The 25,527-nt window shown below is 42.4% G+C and overlaps 2 protein-coding genes across 2 annotated transcripts; one reads left to right on the forward strand and one right to left on the reverse strand.

The window, feature by feature from the left end:
* The first annotated feature begins 5,398 nt into the window (after window positions 1-5,398).
* tmem129 (transmembrane protein 129, E3 ubiquitin protein ligase) lies at window positions 5,399-10,768 on the forward strand. The gene is made up of 7 exons (XM_088294545.1): window positions 5,399-5,749; window positions 6,181-6,239; window positions 6,983-7,240; window positions 9,453-9,613; window positions 9,719-9,878; window positions 9,959-10,031; window positions 10,236-10,768. The coding sequence occupies exons 1-7, from the start codon at window positions 5,545-5,547 to the stop codon at window positions 10,418-10,420; spliced, it is 1,101 nt and encodes a 366-aa protein (XP_088150671.1). The 5' UTR covers window positions 5,399-5,544; the 3' UTR covers window positions 10,421-10,768.
* A 1,082-nt stretch (window positions 10,769-11,850) lies between these two features.
* atoh8 (atonal bHLH transcription factor 8) lies at window positions 11,851-20,518 on the reverse strand. Its single transcript, XM_088294546.1, has 4 exons — window positions 18,854-20,518; window positions 18,602-18,757; window positions 16,743-16,934; window positions 11,851-12,448 (listed from the first exon to the last, which is right to left on the reverse strand). The coding sequence occupies exons 1-4, from the start codon at window positions 19,475-19,477 to the stop codon at window positions 12,422-12,424; spliced, it is 999 nt and encodes a 332-aa protein (XP_088150672.1). The 5' UTR covers window positions 19,478-20,518; the 3' UTR covers window positions 11,851-12,421.
* Window positions 20,519-25,527: the final 5,009 nt, after the last annotated feature.

A 25,527-nucleotide genomic window follows, 5' to 3' on the forward strand; every position in this document is an offset into this window, starting at 1 on the left:
TCTGTCCTACCTGCCGTTTGTTCGATTAAAAGTGGAGAGTACTTAATGTTTTTATTTTGATTGAGTCTTATTTGAATTTTTAATTGCCTCAAAGTACACTGACGTGTGTTTCTGTTGAGCACATTACTCACGCAGTTATGTATGCCACACTCGTTTGATATCGCCAGTAAAAGTTGTTTGTAAACATATCTATGCATATACATTTATAAATTAAACTATCAGGATGTCCTATCTGCTTGCGTCTACGTGTATTTTACTATAACAAAATAATTCTACTATTTGTATGTAAACAAAACAATCTGAAAGCACACGGTAGTACTTTGCTGACAAATTAGACTCTGGTAGGAAATTACGCATGGGTAGGACATTTTGACAGATCAGGCTGTCAAAATCAGCCTCCGGTAGGACGATTCGTACGGGTAGTGTTTCGTTCTGTTCTGTCATAAGACTATACAGAATGGACGGTTAGAGCTCTTTCATTTGCTCACTGATTCTTTATTATAACATCAACTGCACGTCTCTCATACACTCTACTTCCGCTCTCCTGGTGCGGTGTGCAACAACTTAACAGTCCCCCTGGGAACACATAACTATAAACTAACAATCCCATTGTTACATCTTTTCTTTTTTGCTTTTAAGTCCACTTCCTTAATTGACGGCAACATATTTCAGCATCGAAGACTATGCATTTGAATATAATCACAACTAAAGAATACACGCTACTCTCATTAACTCTCATTTTTTTTTTCTTTTTTTTTTTTTCAGTCCTTAACTGACAAGCACACTAGACTCACGCAAAGTTCCAAAACAAACATCACTCCGTGAAGTCCTCCAGATATCGAGGTCTAATGACCCGACGACCAGACCTGGTCGTTACAGCTGCTTGGTCACCAGCATGGCATAGTTCCATCCCCACCTCAGCCGTACTCTCCACAGTCTCAGCTTTTTTAGGCGAGGCAGATGGGCAAAGGTCACGCCTGAGGTGACGTCGATTCCTCCGTAACACACCACCCGACTCCATCTCCACTTCATACGACCTGTGGCTCGCAGGTTTCAGCACCGTCGCCTTCCGCCAGACTCCTTGTCGCTGAAACGGCTGAACTCTCACGGTGTCTCCTTTCTCAAGGATGTCCAGATCTTGCGCAGTGCGGTTGTAGTATCTCTCCTGTCTCTGACTGTTCTTCCACAGGCCTTCTGCAATGTTGATCAACTCCGGCTTTAAAAGTGCGTCCCTGATAGGAAGAAGAGTCCGAGTCCGCCTACTCAGAAGTCTCTGTGCTGGGCTTGTACCCAAGCCCTGGGTTGGTGTATTTCAGTGGTCCAATATAGCCAAGTATGCATCCTGGTTCACAGCTGCCGCTTTCATCATCAGTCGCTTGGCAGTTTTCACTGCTGACTCGACCTTCCCGTTGCTCTGGGCATATCCTATGTTCAAACTCCCACTTTTCACTAAATAGCCGAAACTCTTTGGAGGAGAATTGTGGTCCATTATCTGACACTACCACGTCCGATATGCCCGGTCTTGCAAAATGTGCTTTCAACTTCCTAATCACAGCGCTGCTTGTCGTATCGGGCAAGTAATCCACTTCCCAAAAATTGGAGGAGTAGTCCACTGTAATCAGGTAGTTTCTATCATGAAAGGAAAACAAGTCCATCCATACTTTGGCCCAGGGTCTACACACCATATCATGTGGACATAGTGTCTCTTTCTGTTGCTTGGGGTCCATGGACCTACAGATGTCACACTTGGCGACAAAGGTCTTTATGTGCTCATTCATCCCTTGCCAGTACACGCACTCCCTTGCTCTCCTTAGACAACCTTCCACTCATAAATGAGAAGAGTGTACACGGCGTGTAATGTCAGTCCTGAGTGAATCTGGTATCACTGCTCTTTCTCCTTTAAACACGATACCATCTTGGAAGCTAAGTTCCTCCTGGAATGAGTAATAGTGTTGAATGTCCGTGGGTATATCCTTTTTGCATTTTGGCCACCCTGACAGAATCATGCCAATTACTCTCTGCAGCTTCCGATCCACTGACGTAGCCTTCCTAATGGAGCTCAGTCTCTCAGGTGAAATAGGTAGGTAGTCTACCATGTTTACGGTTTCTATCTCTGACTCCATGTCCCCTTTAGTGTCCTCTGGCAAGTATGCCCTACTCAGTGGGTCAGCCAGCAACATATGACGGCCTGGTACATAGGTCACTTCCATGTTATATTTCTGTAATCAGAGTAACATCCTCTGTAGTCTCTTTGGTGCACTCAAAAGTGGCTTTTTGTGAATATTTTCTAGTGGTTTGTGGTCACTCTGTACCGTCACCTGCCTGCCGTACGTGTATTGGTGGAACTTCTCCATCCCATAGACTATAGCCAAGCATTCTTTCTCAATCTGGGCATAGCCCCTTTCTGTCTGTGTCAAGGCCCTGCTCCCACATGCTACAGGCTTACCTCCTTGTGTCAGAGCAGCCCCCAGCCCTGTCTCTGATGCGTCACATTGAAGTGTCAACTCCTCATCCTGATTGTAATACTTCAAAATGGGTGCAATGGCAGTTTTGTGTTTTAGTCTATTAAACTCTTTCTCCTGTGTGTCAGTCCACTCCCACACATTCTCTTTGTGTGTAAGTTGGCGTAATATTTCACAATCATCAGACAAGTGGTCATAAAACTTGGGCAAGTAATTTATCATCCCAACCAGTCTCTGTACTGCCTTGACATCCGTCGGCCTTGGCATCTCTCGGGTTGCACACACCTTCTCCGGGTCTATCCGCAGTCCCTCAGCTGTCAACAAATGTCCAATATACGGCACGGCCTGTCGCCGTAGTTTTATCTTCTCAAAGTTCAATTTGATGTTTCGCATTCTGCATCTGTTTTGGAAGCACCTGAGTTTGTTGTCGTGGTCTCTACTTGCTTCTTCCAGCGATATCCCTTCACCTGTTATCAACACATCATCAGCGATGATGTATATTCCCGGTATTCCTTCTAGCGCCTGTATGAGTCTTCTTTGGAATACTTCCGGCGCTGGACTTATTCCCATCGGCATTCTCAGCCAACGGTACCGGCCAAATGGAGTGGCAAATGTGGTGAGGTAGCTTGACTCCTCCCCCAATTTAACATGCCAGAATCCATGCTTCACATCACAGACTGTTAACATTTTCGCCTTTGCCATTTCCGGGTGTATATCCTCAATAGTTGGAAGAGGGAAGTGGCTTCTTTTCAGCGCTCGATTGAGTGGTTTTGGGTCTATGCAGATTCTCGGCTTTCCATTGCGTTTCATCACTGTAACCATGCTACTTATCCAGTCAGTGCTACACTCAACCGGTGCGATAATACCTCTTCTCTCAAGATCTTTTAATTCCTCTTTCAGTGGCGACGTCATTGAAACGGGTACTCTGCGTTTCGGCAGTTTAACAGGCGGCACTTCCCTGTGTACTTCAATGTTATACTCGCCCTCCAAACAGCCATCACCCGTGAACACATCTCCAAACTCAGTCTTTATTTTCTCCAACGTTATGCAACCCTGTTGTCCTTCTTCTTTGACCTGTTCCAATTCTTTTTTCACAATGTCATCAATGGTACGGATGTTCTCGTAGTGTACTTTAATTAGTTTCATGGCCTCACTGGCCTTCCTGCCCAATATGGGGATTTTGTCCACTTGGTCCACCACTAGAAACTCCAGCCTGTACAATTTGTTGTTTCGAGGGTTTCTCACTTTAACCCTACATTTCCCTAACGGACACAGCCTGGATTTATTATACATGACTAGCACTTTCTCTGTGTGCTCCAGTTGTGTGTCCGAGTTTAGGAGGTTTATTAGGATTATGTTACAGGTCGCCCCACAATCAATCTGAAAGTTCACATGTGTACCGTTTACCAGCATCCTTGCGAAGAGTTGCTGTCCCTTGTTGAGTCGCTCATGTACTTGGTGAACTATTTCATTGTTCCCCTTGCCATTTATCACAGCAATTGTCATTATATCCTCATATGTTTCTCCATCCTCTACCGTGACAGCATTCACTGGTTTACATTTCCCTCCTTGTCCTATTTTCGATTGGCACTTCACAGCAAAATGATTTTCTTTCCCACACTTTTACATTTCCTTCCAAAAGCTGGGCATTTTGTCTTACTTTGCTCATGCTTTCTGCCACAAAACTTACAATCGACTACATCACCATTGCTTTTCCTTGTATCTTGTTTCACTGTATGTATTTCCTCCACACTGTGTCCTTCCAGTGTCCTGCTGTTTTCTTTTGACAGTTCAGCAGCTCTACATATCAGTAGGCATTTCTCCAGTGTCAGTCTATCTTCCCTGAGGAGTCTCTCTCTCATGGCTGAGCTATTGGTGCCACACACAATGCAATCTCTAATTAGTGAGTCTTTTATGTCTCCAAAGTTGCATCCATTGGCTAGCACTCTCAAGTCCGTAAAATATTTGTCAATGGTTTCATCCATACCTTGGTTTCGCACAAAAAACCTGTACCTCTCGACTGTCTCCTTCACTTTCAGTGTGCAATGTTCATCCAGCAACCTCATCATTGCACTCACTGACCTCCTTGCCGACGAGTCGTCACCCGCCAGTGTGGCCAAGAGCTCCCTCCCACTCGCGCTGATGAGGTAATAGAACAGCTTCGCCTTCGCTCCTTCCTCTGCATGGTGAGGTCCGTGTAGAGTGTAAATTCCTCCTTCCAGCATTTCCATGACTTGCGATGTGGGCAAAATCATTTTTGAGTGGGCATTTTATGTATTAAACCACAGTTTGTTCACGGGTATGGTTTGATCTAATCACTGATATTAATAAAGGCACGTCACTGATAGGCACCCCTATGCTCCGTGACTGTCGCCGCGCGCAGACACAGACAGAGTCCAGTGCGCGCGCCCGCGAGCAGCGAGTGTTTATAATTCAGACGTCTGATGATGCTCAAGATGGAGAAGCAAAATAGAATGTGCTCAGGGGCACAAATCCGAAAAAGAAACGGGGAGAGGGCGAAAAACTATGCAGGCATGAAAAACAGCTTTTCAAAGTGGTTAAAAGACAGTAAGTAAGTTGTGATGTGTCAGCGGAGTAAGAGCCACACATGGCTCAATGAAACGTTCAATAAAAGTTCGAAATAAAAGTGTTATATTCCCCCCAAAATTTATTTATTGGCTCCATATAAAAAAATAAATCGTTAATATTGTTTTTTACTTTTTTTTGGGGGGGGCGCCTCTTATGTGTCTGCATACCCTCCAGAAAGGTGGTGGTAACATAACAGTTCAGGTTCAGTTAATGGATAGATAATTGTTGTAACAAACTTGTACGAAAGGTTGATTGGATTCCTTCCACCAAACTGTGGAATTAAATTTACGTTTAATACACTAGGTGGCGGTAAGGAGTCTCTTGCCAAACCCAAAGAGCGAGTCGAAGGCGGGGGCGAGGGAGCGCAGCATGTTTCCTACTTGCGCGTGTGTGCTACATCATTTAGGCAAAGAAGAAGAACCGTCTCAGGAAACAGAGGAGCGCTAGCGGATATCCTATCTCTGTTGATGGGAGCATTTCAACTGGCCAAAATATGGAAAGCCCTGAGTTGACGTTCACTTTAGCCTACACCGTTTTCTCTCTGTGCTTCGTCTTTACGCCCAATGAGTTCCATTCGGCCGGTTTGACTATCCAAAACCTGTTTTCCTCTTGGTTGGGAAGTGAAGACATGAATTTCGTACACTACCACGTCAAGAGGAGTAGCACAACTCTCCTGGTCCACTCCGCACTTCCACTCGGTACTGTTCACAACATGCATTGACGGAAACTCTGTAAAGCATATTTTGTCTGCTATTACGCCACATAACAGCCTATACTTAATATTGAAGTTATTTAAGTAACTACACAAACTTAGTTGTACACATTGTGAGTGACAGGCATTGACCAAAATAATGGGTCGTTTTGACAGCTCCCTCTTACCTGACAGACAGTAAATGGACAAAGTATTTAATCAGTAGATGTAGAACTGTTGTTCTTTGGTCACACGTTTAATTTCCCAGCTTCAATGTTTCATGAGAAATTCTACCATTTAATATCATATCAATACATATCACATTGATATTTGTGTTATGTATTGTGGTTGACTAACACAACACGGTAGGGAGAACACAAAGTTTTCAATGTGTGTGTGTTTTACTTAAGACCGGACTGCCGTTGTCCCTCTGTGCAGGCTACTACATGGGAATGTGTATCGCTGCTCCGGAGAAACATCTGAAATACATTCACCAGGTACTGTCATGTGCAATTTTATTTGTTTTTGCAAATTATGGCTTTTGTCATTCTAATATTCAATACGAATGACCTAATGACAGACTATTATAGGCTGTCTTGTGGAATTCACTCAAGCTGTTTTGAGAAAGGCTAAACTGTCTGATCTTACTACTTTAATAAAGATAAACAATATCCAAACATATTTCATGTAAACAGCTTTGATGACATCATTACATGTATAGCTTTGTAGATACTATACAACTTTACAGTACAACATTAAACTCACTTAAGCCAATTGAAATTTGAGGGGAGCGGTGGATTGGAGTACACATTTGACTAGGTGACAGCCAATCACACAGCACATATTAGACAAACAGCCATATTTAGAGCAGTGGTTCTTCAAACTCGGGTTCAGCGGAGGTCAAGACACTGCGTATATGTCCGTTGTGTTCACCCCACTCTTAAAACTTCTTTTTGTGATGTCACCTCCACTTGGCCATAATTGCCTGCAGCTGATGACGGCACATCGCTTGGTCACAAATTCAGTGGAACATAATACTAGCACACTGTCGCTTGTATTTTTAGTGTAAATGAACCTCCACAGTACTCTGGAAACTGACTAGCATTTCAAACTTGGTATGTAGTAGTCATGTTTATGAACTGCAAGTGTACACATTTTCACCACAAAGATATTCAATGAGTACAAAGTGTTTATGAAGAGCTACATGCATCTACTGTGTTGTGATGTTCTGTCCTGTTAGATTAGTGACAACTGGAGGGTGTTTGTTGTCCTCTCTGTGTGCATCCTGTTGGCCAGCTGTCTACTCATTTTCTACTGGTCCTACCATTGCTGGCGCAACCATCCCATCAGCCGAGCTCTGCAGGCCCATGTGCATCCTCCTTATTCAAACTGGGGCTATGTGGCCAGCAGCATCAATACAGAGTTCAGACGCATAGACAAGTTTGCTACAGGGCCACCTGGAGCCAGAGTTATTGTCACCGACAGCTGGGTGTTAAAGGTCTGTTTGCATTTCTTCATTCGATTACCGTAACATGAAGCAAAATGAACTTTACATTTAAGATTCAGGCATCAGTCTTTTTGCAATTTTTCTGAAATTAGACTTAAAATATTTTAATTTGGCATCAAAAGATCAATGCGAGATGGGTGAACTTTTACTTAAGTTTTTTTATTTTTTTCAGGGCTTACCTGAGTTTGAGCCCACTCAAGGACCTATCAGAATTAAAAGGTTGACGAGGCCCGCTTTACGGAGACTATATCTTAATGCTAAAGGGCCTGTCGGAGGGCTTGGAATTCCACATTATTCTGCAATTTGTTTATCAATCAATCATACTATATAACTGCGGAATCCGTGGACCAATCACACACCCGTACGATCGTACGACAGACTCCTGACATCCCGTGACTGATAGTCACATGCATTTGTTTACGCAGCCAAGCTAACAGGACTGTAGTGGCGTCAGTTTATCAGTCAGTATTCTGTCCAAGTGAATTCACGCCTCACTTTGATGAAAATAACATGATGAGATACGTGTGCAAGCTGTAACAGGTTGGAATATCACAGATGCACCAGGAATGCGTTTTCAAATATTACGATGACAGATGCAGAACTTGTGATGTCTTTGTGGTCATACAAAGGCTCGGAGGGGTACAAAGTTTGGACTTAGGGGGTGTGTGTACTTAGAAATGCATGGGTTTTGTCTTTGAGACAAGCATACTAGCAGGATCAACCAGGCGGTCCACGCCATGTTGACTGTTACCGGTGTGGATCGGAGCCTGGTTGGAGCCGTCCGGCTTCGCTCAAAGTGCTTGAGAAATGCTGGGATGCTCGCCACGGGCTCGCATGGTATCTCACCTCCATTGCTGCGAGCGGGTGTGTAGGGGATGCTGACGTGGGGCGAAATAATTTTTTTCCCCACAAAAATCAACTAATTAAAAAATATAATGTTTTTGTGGTACTATGTCCTGCATATCATTCCAAACGGAACACAAACTTGTAGTTTTAACAGATAGAGATGATTTTTCAACATAACCTCCTTTCAGTTGTTTGTTTCTTTGGAATGGCTTGGAAGATCTTATGCCCTTTTCTCTCTCTACTTTCGCCTTTTCAGCTCATAAAATAAAGGCACCAAAGGGTTTAAAGACCTGGTACTTGATTTAGCCAGTTTCCGGACAAAAACTTTGGCACCACCGTGCTTCTGTCAGGTCATGTACCACTTCAACCTTCAACACAAAAAGCAGAGGGAAAAAAGATTGGGTTATTAAACATTTTTCATTTATGTTATTTTAAACTAAGCACATCCATTGCAGTAACGCTCTGGTCATTCATATCATGTATCAATAATAATGTATGCAGGATGGAAATAATTTGATGTCAAAAGCAAAGACAGTGCAACTTGCAATGTGTGCAAATTGAGTATTTTGCATAGTGAAAAAAGGCTAGAGCCGCATTTAACACAACTAATTTAATATACCACCTCAAAAACTGATGTAAGGAATTATGTGTGGAATTGTCAGATTTGTCCTTTACTACTTTTTTCATGTTGTTCTAGTGCACACCAAATAAATAAACATGAATACCTAAGAACTAGTAAAGGCAAAAAAATTCTGTGAGAAGTGTTGCGAGTTCCGACAGCAGAGCAGGAGTGCCAATGTTTTCAGCTATGACTGTGCTTCATTTATTTCCCCTGATGAACTCCTTTGTTATTTTGGCCCTGGTTTTTGCTCATTATCTTAGCGCAGGATAAAAAACCTCCCAACTAGTTTTGTTCCATCCATCTTTAAATACCCAAACAAAAGTTTTCTGCAAACCTCTTGAGTTCATGTTAGTGTTGCTATGAAGTTGCTCATCAATGAAGATTAATAAATTTGTTCCTGGACAAGCCATGGAATTACCTCCACTGAGTTTCTAGATTTAGATGGGAAAACCTTGAACTGAAGTGTTCGAGTCTTGTCTCCCATATGAATCCTTTGGTGTCTAACCCAAATATTTTCAATCTGCTGCAAAAATCAAGAACTTGCCCTCCTGTTTTGATGCCTTTGGTATAGACGAGAGTATGACTTCAAAGAAAGCCTTTTCCGAGGCAAACGCACTTGCAAACTTTTTCTCTATTTTGCCTGCATGTGTTTGGAATAGAAAGTGATCACCCAAAAAGCTGCACGGTTTTCCATCCATGTCGATATGGTGTTGATATTAGGTTTCTTATCGACAGGTGAGCACCTACAACATCTACATGGCAGCACAGAGCGACTGTCACGTGACTGTGACGGAGTCCAGGCAGCACCAGCTGAGTCCTGACTCAACCACTCCCATACAGCTGCTCACCCTGAGAGTGCACAGCATCAACCCTGCTGTCAGACCATTTGATATCAGGTACAACTCGTCCAAAATATTTACTGAATAGACAACAACTGCATGCACCATGCTGAAAATCTCGTGCTCTGTTTTTATAATTTTGTAGGTTTTTTTTCTCCCCAGGTTGAACTCTACAGAGTATGCCGAGCTCAGGGAGAAGCTCCATGCGCCCATCAGGAACTCTGCTAATGTTGTGATTCTCCGAACAATGAGTGAACTTTTCCTGGAAACATTCCGAGCTCAGGTGGACCTCAACCGGCCTTACTCGCTTCCCACTGGACAGGTACTGTGCCACCACTGCTAGTGGAGGTTTTGCTAAATGCATAAAATATAAACAAAGCATCGTATGCTCCGCATACACAGGAGGTGGAGCCGTGTATTGGCTGTATGCAAGTGCCAGCAACCACCAAGTTGGTCAGACTCTGTCACGTAGATGGTAAGTGTGTGAGTGAGCGTAAGTATATGATGCCCAGCTTTTAAGAGTCTTGTATTATGGGGGTTTGCGATTGAAAGTATTTTAACTCATTGAAGCAGTCTCAAACACTACAGAGTACAATGTACATAATTTGATGCTGTACAATGTTAGTTGAGATGAAATGTTTATGTGGGTGCCGCCAACTCTGGAATTGCTGTTTTGTAGGAACTGACATTGAGCCAGAGTGTGAGCAGTGTTTCTGCCGACCCATGTGGTGTTTGTCCTGTCTGGGTCGGTGGTTTGCCAGCCGACAAGACCAGCAAAGACCCGACACCTGGTTATCCAGTCGAGTCCCCTGCCCCACCTGTCGAGCCAAATTCTGTATATTGGACGTTTGTTTGGTACATTGACGCACTCAAGGTCCAGTTACAGTATCAGCTCTTGGTGTTGAGTTGATGCCAGCCTCAAAACGCTGTATACTTCCTTATTGTGTTCACTCAGTAACATGAACAGTGATTAAGGATTAATAACTTATTTACTGAACATTGGTTGTGTGATAAATGGAGGGAAGCGGAAATAACAGAGTGTGACATTTTCTAAGAGGTTTTTGATAAGTGTCACGCTTAAGAGAGCTGACAATGCAGAGGATGTCAGTCGTGTTATATTCAGCGTGTCTTATCACGACTGTCTTGAAAGTTGGCAGAAAGTAAAAGTGGTGTATGCTTCCCAAAAATAAAAGTAATCCTTTTCCCCGTGGAGCCTCTAAAGTCAACCACTGCTCACTCAGGTTGTCCGGTCCAAGCATGGTTTACTTGAAAATATATGCCTCTGAAGTCAAATATTCTCTAATTCTGCATGTATTTTCTTTCACTATTGGATTGTTTTATTTTGGGGGTTTTTGCAACATCTACTCCAAAAGGTGTAGCTTCAGCAAGGATTGAAAGCAGACTCACATTAAAAATAAAAAGACTGGTATTACTTTGTCACTTGTTAACATTTAAGAAAGATTGTTTTATTATTAGTTTTGCTTCATTTATTTAACATTTTACCAATGTGTGTTATCAAGTGACATGCATGAGGCATCACCTTTGAATTGCGCCTTTATATCTTATTTTTCATTCAAGGTAAAAAGATTTGCAATGTAATGGTCTTACAACACGCTGCCAGAATTGGTAAAGAAATATTAATGTAGTCTGACCATACAAGTGACAGCCCATTATCTACTATGAGAAAAATGGTTCCTAAATACAAATAAATCAGAGGTTGACCCATATCCTGTAAAGTACTGTGTTTGATCTTAGATGTTCCACTGTGCTGTGATTTTTGACCAAATACATTTTTGTGCACTTTAGCATCCCTGGGGATGGCAGTGTTCACAACTTTACATCATCCTCGCTTTAATGCTTTTAAACCAATAAAACCGCTGCTTCTGTGTCCTCAAAAGTCACGTGACTCACTTTGGTTATAGTCAACCTCAATCCATAAAAATACACACACACACACAAGTATGAGAGAGCTCTCTATATATACATATATGTGTGTGAATGTATATATATATATATATATATATGTACAATATATATATTATGTATATATATTTATATATTATGTATTTTATATATATATATATAGACATACAGCAGATGTGGGGGAATCTGTGCATCGGACAACTATTAGTCGCGCACTGAATATATCTGGCCTTTATAGTTCTCAAAAACAACCTTAAAAAAAATCACATTTGAAGTTTGTGAAGACACAACAAACGTGGACGACAAATAGGCAAAAAGTCAATGATGCATGTGTTCCACTGAGGTATGAAAAACAATTTTGATGAAACGGCACGAGTGGACAATAATTTTTATTATTTGCTTTGCAGTTATATTGCAAAATAATGCCTTTTGTTGTAAGAATAGATTCCAATTTAAAAATCCACATTATGGAGTTTTCATAAGGAACCAGGATGTTTTCTTACAGTAGTGCATAAGAAATGGGAAAATGAACAAATCTGTGTTAAATTCTGATGTAAACATCAATTTTTTTTTATATCAAAAACATTTTCTATTGACACTGCTATCTTCAATACAGTAATCCCAAGTATGTTGGAACAAAATTTTCCACAGAAAAAAATAAGTACTTGTTATCATCATGTTCATCACCAGCTACCAGAACATGCAAGGAAGTTATACAAACATAATTAGACCAAAACATTACACAAACTGAAAACACTATAGTCATTTGATCTGTTGTATTTAGAGCAATAGTTAAATAAAAATGCTTGAAAAATATTCATCTGAAACCTTTGTTAAGCCTAATCCATTATTATGACTGCACTGTCGATGGCTCTGATCACATGGCAATGAAATTGTGCCGCTTCCAGTCTGCATTAGGAGAGAAGCTTCTTGTCAAATTCTTCAAATATCCTCTGGCATCCTTCCAACCTGTCGAGATAAAAGCACTGACATCAATCGAAACAAATGAGCCACATTTTTTTCTACACACAACTCAACGAGCAGCAACACAGAACAACGCAACACTGAACTCGCTCAGTTGATTAAAAAGGTCTGCACTTGAACACCAGCGCTTCGTTCGCCTTTGAGCTGTTTGTTTTTCTCCATTGCCTGAATGTGTGCACACACTCGCTACTCTTGTTAGGACACATAAACAGTTGTACTAAAATGTAACGATCGTTGACTTTACACAGAATAATTGGGCCTTGAGTTTTAAAGACGCTTAAAGGAACTTGAGGGTGCTCCGAAAAAGAACATGTAGTGATTTGACTTTGGACCTGAAGTGACTTTTCCCATCTTTTGGTGGCTGTCATTCAAAGTGAAAAACTTTGGGCAAACGGTGGTGGACACCCTGGGCCCAATTACAGTGCAAGCATACAGTGAATCATCATCATGTTTCACCTGCTAAATGTTCTTGCTGTGAACAAGCTGCTTTTGATCTTTTAAATTTCACGTTGCATGTTTGATGCTGAGCAACAAAAGTTTTTTCACTGTTAATTGCAGGATGAAGACGGACAAAAAACAGTTCAGTGCCCTTAAAAAAAAGCACACAAGCACATAATTAACCTGAGGGGACCTGTGAAGTCAGTGCTGCTTTTTGTTAAATGAAAAGAGATACACACGCACACGCACACGCGCACACACGCATTTATATATACAATCACCAGTGTATACTGTAAGCTGTTCAAATTCCTCAAGCCAATGATGGCATGAAACCAAAAAGAAACAAAAGTGTGTTTTTCCTGCTAGCTGTGTACGCAGACTTAGTGTCTCTGTGAAAAAAAAAACATTTAATTCTTGCCAGACACTCACTCAACTCCTCATCACACACACATGCACGCGCGCGCACACACACGCACACGCACGCACACACACACATTTGCACGTCTCTTCCTCCTCTCGCCCCCTCTGGTCTCTTGCTGTCTTTCCACCAGCTGCTGCTGTCTGACAAACTGATGATGACTGTGTTTTTCCTCTCCTTGTTTCAAAGTATGCTGGAACAGATGGCTTGGAGAGCCAGAGTGGGGGAATGTGTTGGAAAGGCTGCTGGGGAATGTGCCAAGTGTGTGCGTGTGTGTGAGCGTGTGTGTATGTGTGTGGTTTCAGTTCGCGTGCCTTTTCACTGCCCTCTGCCCTTCATGGCGCCAGCTCCACTTCCCTTGCACTCTAAACATCTGGTGTCTGGGACTTTGAGAACGCACGCACACACACACACACACGCACGCGTGCACACTCGCGCACACACACTGGCATGCATGCAAAGAGAGAGCCTGTTAGCCGGGAGGAAAGCCCTTAGAGAGTTTTCATCTAAAGGAGTAAAATGTGAAGCGATGCTACAGCTGTACGATAAACTACGGCAATTTCATGATTGGATATTGGATATGATTGGAATCTTAAGTCTAATTCAAGTCCACATGCATAGTAAATTATAAGCACATACAGTGGAAGTTCAGTAGTTAAACTCCCTTGCTGCGTACAATTTGGTATTTGACCAAACATTTCAAAAAGATGCCTCCGGAGTTGCATGAAACTTCCAATTTTTATTCTAGCTCAACACCTGTATTGTCACAGCCAAAATCGTGTGCAGTAAAGCTGCGAGGGACAATGTCTTATTTTCCCGAAGGTTTGTCAAGGAAAAGAAAACCAATTGTGGCGATCGAAAATCAGCAGAGCTGATCTCACTGCAGCCGGGTAACAGTCCTTACATCTGTTCTAAACACTTGGTTGAAGGGTGTAAGTTTTAGTGCTTTGCAACGTCACAAAATATGCTACATACTGTACATACAATGCATAGCTCCATGACTACAATTAATGCAGATTTATAAAATATATCTCATGTTGGAGATCAATCGATTAGTGCTGTGGTATGTTAAATGTTGAAACCAGTAAAAAATTCTTTGATTTCAGGAATGGTGCTGACTGCCACCTGGTCATGAGGTTAATACGAGACAAAGTCAAAATAAGCTAAACTGTCAACTGTTCTAGGTCATTAAAATGAAGTTTTCTGTGAGAGACGTTTGAATGGTGCAGTTATCGTAGTTATTTAAGATGACCACACCATTGTTGACTCTGTCACTGCATCCAAAGTTTCTCTTTGAGGTTGTCAACACTACAATATTAAATGATTACAATCAAACAAAAGCAAACTCAAGTTGGTCTACCAGTCGTTCTCTTTCAACTCAAGCCCAGCTTATCGCTCCGATCTCGACATCCGACATGGCGGACAAACAAATAGATCCATTCCGAAATGAAAACACCAATCAACAGCTAAACTAGCAAATGATCCTTTTGGCTCCAATATAATAAAACTGTATTTGTGTGTGTGTGTGCGTGTTTGTGTGCGTGTGTGTGCGAGGGGATCTTAGATGGGAAAATGTAAGAAAAAATGAGATGACGTTAAGCTAGATGTTATGTTACTCGACATATTATTTTCTCTCTAATTCCAAATTGTTGTGCCTTTATTTAAACAATCAATGTGATCATTTGAATAAGGTCAATTTAATAGTAAGAGTACTCAGTTTCCATTTTTACCCCGATAGAACATTTTTTAAGGTAGCGTTTATTTTACAGGCACGACCCAACTCAAGTACTTTTGATTACGTTTAGCTGCCTCTCGTAATTGTAGCTAGACTAACTAAAATAAATGTTGCTTAGCTCACTACATTTTCCATGTAGGTTCTGCAACAACACTGCCTGTCAGACAGTTAAAACAGTTTTGACAGTTACCTCCTTTTGAGGCAAAAATATCTCCCTATTTCCCAACTTAAGTGGAAATGGATGCAGGAACTGTGTGATTTGTCTTTGCCAATTACGCAAGAAAGTGTACCAAGTAACTAAGAAATAAGGGAAATACAATATTCTTGTATTATTATGATTATTATTCTCATCCTTTTTAACACAAATGAAATCAATAAAGGTTTTCAGTCCAGATATCTATTAAATAATTAATGGGGATACATTTTTTTCTGTCAAACTCAGAGTGCCCTTTAAATGTAATAAAATATTGGTTTCATGATGATTCGAGCTTGACCCTAAATAATTAGTTCCTCTACGTTTCCATTCTTACCTGCGTGGTTCCACTGTAAACGAAAACAACTAAAATGTGTATGCTTTGGTTATGACATAGGCCTGCAACAGTGTTAGGGTCGCTTTTTTTGTCGATAATAAGTGACTACAATAGTGTCGATCGATTATAGACATCTGCAAATCGGAATTAATGTTAAATACACTGATAGCTGATCTGAATAAATTCAACTTTTACCACAAGCAACAGAGGGTCGGCGGAATGTTGCCTTGCAAAGCTATTTGTGTCGAACTGCAGCATATTTAAAAAGCCTTCCATGCTCATTTAAAGGTTTGTCTGACTTTGGGAAAATAAATTAAGCTTTAAAAATTCACCCATTTAAGACATGAATTAATCCAGAGTGCACCTTTTTACCCGCCCCAACAATGCTTGATTCATCTAACTGAACCAGCCAACGCTCACAATTCTATTGGGTTTCAAGCAGAATTTCAGAGTTCCCCCAAATGTACAGAGACTACTTCACAGTTAAGTTTATCATGGCTGTTCAATACTTGCTGACAGGTTACTTGATACTTTTAATTAGAATGCTACAGTATCACTGAAAGGTACCAGGCGGTCTGACGCAAACAAATTACACTGTTACAGTTGGGCCCACAAGTCTTGTTTTCAAAAACACAAATGTAGATTCATTCTCACAACCTCTGGATCTGTAATCAGAAACCGCAGCATTTCGGAGCGTGATGGTGTCACCAACTGAGAGGAAGCTTGTCTATGACAATAACCTAAATCTTGCTGATGAAGCAGCATTGAGTTGGTCACACAGTCTCATGGAGCAAGACCTGAAAAAAGGGCCCAGGTATTACATACAAAGGGCCCCATAAAGCCAGCGGATAAGTTCACGACTAAACACTAAAGAGTGTAGGAAGCCTTGAGGTTCTCCAAAAGCCTCCTTTCTCATCCACTGCATGGTTTGGTCAGTCAGGAACGGGTTTGGCCCTTCTTATAAATCTATTAATATTTTGGTTAAACCTGATGATATTCTTCCAAAATAATCAGACTTTTTTAACAGGTGAATGCTGAGATACTATTTTACATTCAGCCACTAAACAATCAAGTTGCTAGTTTGTGTATGGCACTGCGTTGATTCTCTCGTTTTCAGAACATGTGACTGCAAAAAAAACAATGCGAATGAAGCCTCACCTTCCTCTTCTTGCTCCGACCCTCAGCCTGCAGGGTCCGAGTGCACTGCTCCACACACTGAGAGAAGCTTTGACTGCCGTGGTCAGGACTGTAGTCCAGCTCGGCCAGCTGAGCCAGGGACAGGATGTAGTTGCATGCTATCCGTAATATAGCCAACTTGGAGAGTTTCTGCCCATAGGAGTAGCAAGGCACCTGCAATTAATTAGTCCCAGAGGAGTAGAGTTAGTGATGAACAGGTTTAAGATGCAAGTGGGAAGTGCTTTCCATGTTCTCAAGCCAAAAAGGGTCAGCGTTTGCTGATCACCAGGATGAAAACTGAATAGAAAATGGATCATGGTAAATGGAGTGCACCTATATTCTCCATATATGTCATAATTTAAATGTGGCTGCTCACATCATACAATTAAAGGTCGCTATTATTTTCAAATGCATTTTTGTAAGAAATTATTACCTTTTTTTACCTTTTTCTGTATTTCTTCCTTGGCCGATACAGCACCTCGATAAAATATTTACAGGAATTCCTTATAAAATTTGCCTTTTTTAAGTGCGCAAACCAACCTTATGCCAAATGTGCCATAGTGTCGCCAACATATTTTGTCATTTTATTTATGAAGTATTCTGTGATCTTAAGTGAATATACTTTTTCTGGTGAATTTTGTAGACCCGGGCTCCTACTCAGCTGCAGTCAGAGCAGGAGATTCAAACACAATTGGCATGTCTGATTCTCATAATTACGCCAGTAAACTGCCGACTTAGCAGAAAGCGAAAGAAGACCAGCATGATCAAATCTTTGATGTGAACTTTTCACCATCCAAACACGTAAGGACTTGCTTTGAACACTTCATACCAGATATTTATTTTCTGTTTCATGTGCAGTGGGTCATGATATTAACCTTTGAATGTAAATCTTTCTACATAATGACTTTGAAAGACTGATTCCAACGTGCCAATGTAATGGACAGCTTCCCTAATAGGGAGGGCGGGACCTTTTTCACGAAACTACGCATAAATAGACAGATGACTGATAACACTAACAATGGATACGGCTTCTCTTCGTGTTTTCCTTTTGCCTGCGAGTCCTCGAACATGGTGCCAGAAACGAAGTGTTGTGGGTACAGTGACGTCAACGAGAAGGGTCTATACTGCTTATCTAAAACACTTCAGCATTACTTAGCTTTGATATGATAGTACTTCAATGTAGTCCAATTGTTGCTTTAAAATTGCGTCTCTTTCCCCAGCCTAGCTGTAAAGACATGGACATTCAATTTGGAAAAATGTTCCCCTTTAACGCCCAAGTCGGATTTGAAAAAAATCTCAATTGAGCTGTTCAGACTGTCATAAAAAAATCAGATACAAGTTGCATACGTGCAAAACAATCTGATTTGATTTGCATTTGCCTGCAACGTGAACCTAAAATGACGGACGAGGCACAGCCGTCGCGAAATCTAAACGTTGTAAGTCGAGCACATCACAACTCGAGGACTTCCTGTAATGTACACTAAGAGAGGTTTTACTTGTTTACAGTAAAATGGAAGCAGGGAGTTTGTAACTTTCATACTCTGATACTCTTGCACACTGTATACATGGAGTCTAATGTCTAATAACTGCGGAAAATTCAACTCGGACATATGTACTTTGCTTTATGTGCGTGAGTAAATACGATATGTATGTAGGCTACTGGTCAGGAAATCACTTTCATCATACCCATTACAGTCATAAACATTCTGTCCAGTGGAACAAAACCCACACCTATGATGTGAAAAATCATCCATTGATAAGTCACCTCCAAATGAATCCTTTTTAAAGAATATACCCGTGTTAATGTTTGTGTGCTTCCAATGTGCGCTAATCAATCTCACCTGTTTCCTCAAGGCCTCAAACGCAGCACTGATGGTGTGGACACGGGTTCTCTCACGGGCATTCGCGAGGAGCCTCCTTGTCTGCTGGATGGCTTTGACCTCCGGAAGACGTCCGGTTCCATCGGCGCTTGTTCCCATTCGCTTCCTTGAAGACTCCTAGCAGCGGTTGGATGAAAGAATATCACGTCAGATGTACAAATTATCAATCTAGTCAAAACTAGCATCACGAGGCAGTCAACATTTTTATTGTACCTTGGGGGAGTGGCCCTGATGCTCTCCATGCTCATTGCCTTGAGAGTTCAGAGATGCTTGCGAGACGGGCCGAGCTGTCGTTTGGCTTGACATTGATGGGTCCACGGACAAGGTGTGATGATTGGGTGAAAGGCTGCGAATGTTGCTGGATGAAGTCATCACGGGGAAAGTGGAACGGATTCCTGGTTTGAATCTGTTTGAGAGGGGCTGAGATATGGCTGCAGGCCAGTGGATGATCTCTGGATTGGCGAAGGGCGAGGTGGGTAACTGAGACAGTTTGGAAGCAATGGCGCTTCCGATCCTCATGTCTAGAGCACCACTCTGCGGCGGCGCGACCATGACGCCCGGTACTCCTGATAGGACCCCGGTGGCACTGGTCTCTCGTGACACCGTTAGGTGTCTCTCTAGTGGAGCCAACCTGTTGACATTACAAGGCTTCATGTATGTGTCCTCCAGCAAGTCCCCGTCTGATGTATCCACCGTGTATGCGTTCATCCTGTCAAGTTTTTTAGGCTCACGAGACTTTCTTTTGAACTTCTTGTGAGAGCCTTGCATAGGCATAATCACTGAGTCTTTGCAGGGGGATTTAATCCAGTTATTGGTAAGTGGATGAGGGTCCTTCATTTTTCAGCCAAATACTGTAATCACCCAATAAAAAGAAAATAAAAGTACAAAAAAAGAAAAAACTATAAACTAAAAGCAATACTGTGACTTGTTAAAACATGTAAAGCTCCCAAAGCGACACCAACCGCTGCGCTGCGCTGACAGCGGCTGCACTGTCATGTGCTACTTGAACTTTACCAGCAGGTTTCGTGTGGCTCCACTCTGTCTGCATAGCAGCATCCTGAACAAGCCACACTCGTACACAAAGCTGTGGAACATATGCGATTTCGCATGAGTCGTCCTCTGCGATCACAGCGTGAAGAAAAAGATAGCTTTCTCCTTAGTTTGTGACGCCCGTTCTTTTTGTTACTCTCTGGGAAAGCAGTCCCGGCGAGCACGCGCACGTGCACGCACACACACGCTCACTCACACTCGCTAGAGTGAAGCCGTGACCGTCTGAGTGTGGCTCCAGCCAGTCTGCATAGCAGCACTGTGAATAACCCACACTGTTGCGCGCGCACACACACGCGCACACAAGAGCAATACAGTCAGTCGTCAAGCTGTAGCTGCTGGTCCAAAAGCAAAGCAGTGCAGAAACACTTAAAAAGAAAATTCATTACCTCAACAAAACAACTCGGATGTGACAAATGAACGACTGAGCTTCATCGGCAGATGTCAAGAGTGACAAGTGTTCGAAGCAGTCATCAGTGGCAGGTCGATGAAATGCACTTGAGCTCCTCCATCCAGCATTCGGATGTCCCGAAATTAGGTTCGGCGTCCCGCTGTAAAGTTTTGTCACAGATATGCTCACAGACGACGAATCCGTTAAGAGCTCCTCTACGTTGAATCCAAGTGTGTGAGGTAGAAGCCCACCGGGAGACGAGCAGCGCGTGGGGCGGTCACGCAAACATTGAACCTGAGGCTGACTGGCGTCTCACTGGCTACCTGACTACTGCTACTGCTCTCTCTCTCTCTCTCTCTCTCTCTCTCTCCATCTCTCTCTCGCGCTCGCTCGCTCTTTCTTTCTCTCGCTCCCTTTGTCACTCAATATCTCTCGCTCTCCCTCTCTCTCTGCCGCTCTCCTTTTTACTCACTCTCCCGCTGTCTGTCTGCCCCCCTCTTATCTCAACCATTTAAAAACGCTGCTCTAAAATATTAACTTCCTGCTGACCATTCACACACGGCTGCCAGAAGAATTGTCACCATGACGTCACCCATTCTTCCAGCTGGCAAAAGCCAGAACTTCCTCCACATGGCACCACTAGTCATAGGGGCATCTGCGAGACCCTCCATCCATCCATTATCAAACCGCTTCTCCTCACGAGGGTCACAGCCGTGCATAATCTTATCCCGGTTGACTTTGGGCAGTCGGCTGGCCGTGCATTTCACAGGTAGGCCTTCAGTCAAGTCATACTTAGACCAACTTGAATAAATCCCCCTCAAATTGCCATCATTTATGACACTACAGCTGGAGACATAATATACAGAAAGACACTTAAACACAGAGTGTTTGACGACCTAGATTCTCTTGAAAGGTCCGTCTTGAAAATGGCCTCTCAAGTGTATCTGCAATTAAATCCACACTTTTTTCTCCTTAGGCCATTGTGGTTTACTGTAACCAACTCGTGATCTGATTGGCTATCGCCACTGTCTATCAATTTTGAAAGCCCATAGTCTGTGACAGAACAGATGGCCGCACAATTGTATCAGAAGGTCTCGGACGAATAGTGCGTGCTCCTGGTATTGTGAAATCTGCTTGGCAATACAAGCTAGCTGAATTCTGATTGGATAAAAACTCTCACTAAAAATACAACACTAGGATATAATATGAATCAATGTGAAGAATATGATCATGATTTCTTGATTATGCTAGGCCAGCAGAGAGGGCCTTGAAGCGTTGACGGTCCACCACTGCTTTGGCCAGTCAGCAGAAGTGATGGGTGAATTAAGTTGTTTTGGACTCCAGTAGATGGCACTCTCTGTTCAATATTGGGCTGAAAGCACACTGACTTGCCATTTTCCGAACACTTTATTTAAACCAACAGTGCCATCTACAGGACTCAAAAATACAACAACTGGTTCATTAAGCAAATTTGAAGCTTCATTTTCCCATCACTAGTCGGCAGGGTACACTCTGAGCAGGTTGCCAGCTAATCACGACGCACACAAAGGGCCCCAGGCACAATTGGTGCTCAGAAACATACGATGCATGGTTTAGGAATGTGGGAGTCTATGTCACACTGATACAGGGGCGTCAAACTCCATTCCTCGAGGGCCAGTGTCCTGCATGTTTTCCATCTTTCTCGGCTGCAACACACCTGATTCAAATGAGCAGGAGACTGATCAGGCTTCTTCAGAGCTTGCTGAAGAGCTGATCATTTGAATCAGGTGGGTTGCAGCTTGGAGAGATTGAAAGCATGCAGGAAAGCGGCCATGTCACTTGAGCTACATTCATTCATTCATATTTCATTAACACGGTAATTAACATGTTTTGGTTGAAGCAGGTGGAGGCACCAAAAGTGATGAGCTGTAAGTTGATTCAAACTTATTTTGACAACTTATGTTTTCACTCAGCTTGATTTATGGTTCATATTAAATCCACTTTATGTGTGAACTTGTAGGTGCTCTTTACCACACTCAATTATGCCATTGGGTTGTGTGTGGCTTAATGAGTCGCCCAGCTGATTGAATTCTGTCCAGTGTTGTTTTCATCAACGATGACGATGATTAGCTAAACGTGGCCCTTTGATGACCAAAATATGACGTGTAGTACATGAGTTTTCTTTGACGAGATGGGACAAAATTGTTAGCGTGTGGTCCATCAGGCGTTCAAAATTTATGACATCCCTTCCTATTGTACATGTAATCTATCTTTCAATAATTGCAATGCTGGTGCAACCTATCCTTGTTTGGGCACGCCCACCACCGGGTCAGCTCGCAGAGCGCATGCGTCACACACATCGGAACAACAAAATATGAACACACCTGCGGTCATTCGTCTCGGCTCACACACACTGACACGCTTTCCTTTGACGGACCATGGCGGCAGTGACACTCGCAAGGCTACTTGGTTCCAATAACAGCGACCTGTTACAAGTAAAGACACATGTTTGATAGAGTTTGGACTTGTGGAACTGTATTATATACAAGTGTTCTACAAGTCTATGTTTTTATTTTTTAACGTATTTTTATGTTGCTTCAAGTGAAATACAGCCATTTGCCAAATAAAATGTTTTGGTTCGCGGCTTATTTTGGAGCAATGAGCATTGATTTCCTCTGTTGCCACTTTTATCTGTTTGGAATGCATAATCCTTAGTAGTCGATCAAAAGCCTTTGCTATTGGGTGGAAACATTGTATGCCTATTTTTAAGTAAAACGGACTAAAACCTTTTTGAGTTTTCGCCGAATAAATTTTCGAAAACTAGGCTAAAACTTTTTTGTGGTATATCCGTCGACGAAAACTTGACTAAAACCATTTTGAGTTTTTGTTGACTAAAACTAGACTAAAACTATCATGGATTGGAATGACTAAATGTGACAAAAACTAATAAGCATTTTCATCCAAATGACTAAGACTAAATGTAAAATGCAGCGGCACGGTGGACGACTGGTTAGCACGATGGCCTCACAGTGCAGAGGTCGTGGGTTTGATTCCGGCTCTGGCCTTCCTGTGTGGAGTTTGCATGTTCTCCTCGTGCCTGCGTAGGTTTCCTCCGGGTACTCCGGTTTGCTCCCACGGTCCGAAAACATGTATGGCAGATTGATTGGACACTCTAAATTGCCTGTAGATGGCACTGTTGGTTTAAATAAAGGGTTTAAAAATGGCAAGTCAATGTGCTTTCAGCCCAATGTTGAACAGAGAGTCCCATCTACTGGAGTCCAAAAATACTACAACTGCTTCATGAAGCTGATTTGAAGCTTCATTTACCCATCACTAGTTGTTCGTTTAGGTGTGCCCTGAGATTGACTGACAACTAGTTCAGAGTGTACCCCGCCTACTGCCCGATGACCACTGGGATAGGCTCCAGGAGAAGCGGTTCACATAACATAATGGATGGATGGATGTTGCCCATAGCCATTTGTGGTTCCGTCTCAAGGTTTCTCATTTTTCCCCAGGTGCTTTTTCTTAATTTTACTTGCCCTCCTGGGATTTAAGATCAGGGGATGTCATTAATATTTGTGAATTGTGGGCATTGTGAATTGCTGAGAGCGTTAGCTTCTAACAAGCAGCACATCCTAGGCTCCAGCACCCCTCGTGACTTTTGTGAGGAGAAGCGATACAGACAATGGATGGATGGATAAATCTAAAATGCCTGACAAAAACAACACTGATTCTGTCTAATGAGTGTCACTTGTCAGCTGCTGACAAACAATAAGTGTATTCACCACAATGAAAATGGGAAGACATAAAAAGCAAAGTATCTTTCCTCCAATCTGGAAGACAAGGCCTCACCGACTAGTTATGTGAATACCAGAGCTCGGCACATGCCGGTCAGTCCCGCGCCCTCCGGCCACAATCTCGGTACCGTTCCGGCCTCGACTCCCCAGCCTCATTCATAAAAATTGTCGACCCCGAGGCCTTCAGGAAATGGACTTGGGTATGCAGTGTTAATTGTTTCGTGTCCATATTCTTCTGTATGTTTTGCTGACAAGTCATTTTGAAGGTGGGCCAAAGACACTGCCAGACCATGATGATGAAACGTTTGACAAACAAGCCAGTTGGCAAAGTGTCAAAATGAAGACAATGTTCACGCACAGAGAGATGCAACACTATCCAGACCAGGGGCCTCATGTACAAAGTTTGCGTGGACACACAAACGCAGTTCGCCATGCTCAAGTTCAGAAGTATCAAGAGTAAAATGTCTGTGGGAATGTGTGGTGCTTCATGGCAACTACTTGACTGGCGAATGCATGTTTTGGAAAGTCATTGAGGCAGCGGCGTGTGATGTACAGTACATGCTCAAGGCGAACTGCTAATTTTGCATTGGCATTGGATTTATGCCACAATTCTCTAAATGTAATGTCAAATACCGCATACAAAATTTGTTTTGCATGTACGTAATGTGAAATACCGCATACAGGCCACAATTATGTAAAGTTCAGAAGTTCGTAGGAATTTATACTGACAATTAATGGGTCATCATCATATCGTGTCACACCAGTGGTTTATCCATATTTTTGCCCTGTCTGTGACCTTTTGTAGGTCTGGTGGAGTGATATATACAGGGCTTATTGGACATTCAATTAATGGGTTAAACCAGGGATCCCCAATCCTGTTCCTCGAGGGCCGGTGTCCTGTAGGACGTCCATCTCTCCCTGCTGCCACACAGCTGATTCAAATGATCAGATAATCAGCAAGGTCTGCAGAAGCTAGATAACGATCGCTCAGGTGTGTTGCACCAGGGAGAGGTGGAAAACGGCCAGGACACCGGCCCTCGAGGAACAGGATTGAAGACCCCTGGGTTAAACTATGGAGTAAATTAAACATTGATTCATATATTTAAGTTGGTTTGTTAAAATACATTATTGCCTTTTATATTTGCAGAATTATTATTTACACATTTTGATATTCTCATTTGTATTGTACAAGCATCTGAGTTAATGTGTTATTTAATCTGTTATTCTCATTTACTTGTACGTGTCTAGATTCTGCTTGCTCCTGATTGGTTAGTGAGAGTCAGGTGGGGGATTGTGTGCGAAAGTGTATGCAGGTAGCTGCCGCGTATTGAGTAAAAAGCGTTGCTGAAGAATTCCTTCTCCATCCCTCTCTCTCATTCTAAGAAGAGTATTCCAACCACCCCAAAGAACCCTCATGATACAAATATGTGAGCGGAATGTCAAATACCACGTACGAAAATATGTTTTGTGCGTACGAAGTTGTGTTTCGCATGTGCAATACCGTTCACCCACGCGCACGCACAAAAATTGGTTTTACGCTTGATTCACGCTAGCGATGCAGGCGCGATTACTGTGCCACAATCCTTAACCAATCAGGAGTCAGACATTAGGGATAATTCTGATTGGATGTATACTGTCCAATCGTAACTCAGAGGTGGGGTGAAAAAAAACAA

This window comes from Idiotropiscis lumnitzeri, chromosome 4, assembly GCF_059441095.1.
Source record: "Idiotropiscis lumnitzeri isolate Australia: NSW breed Sydney's pygmy pipehorse chromosome 4, RoL_Ilum_1.0, whole genome shotgun sequence".
NCBI classification, from domain to species: Eukaryota; Metazoa; Chordata; class Actinopteri; order Syngnathiformes; family Syngnathidae; genus Idiotropiscis; species Idiotropiscis lumnitzeri.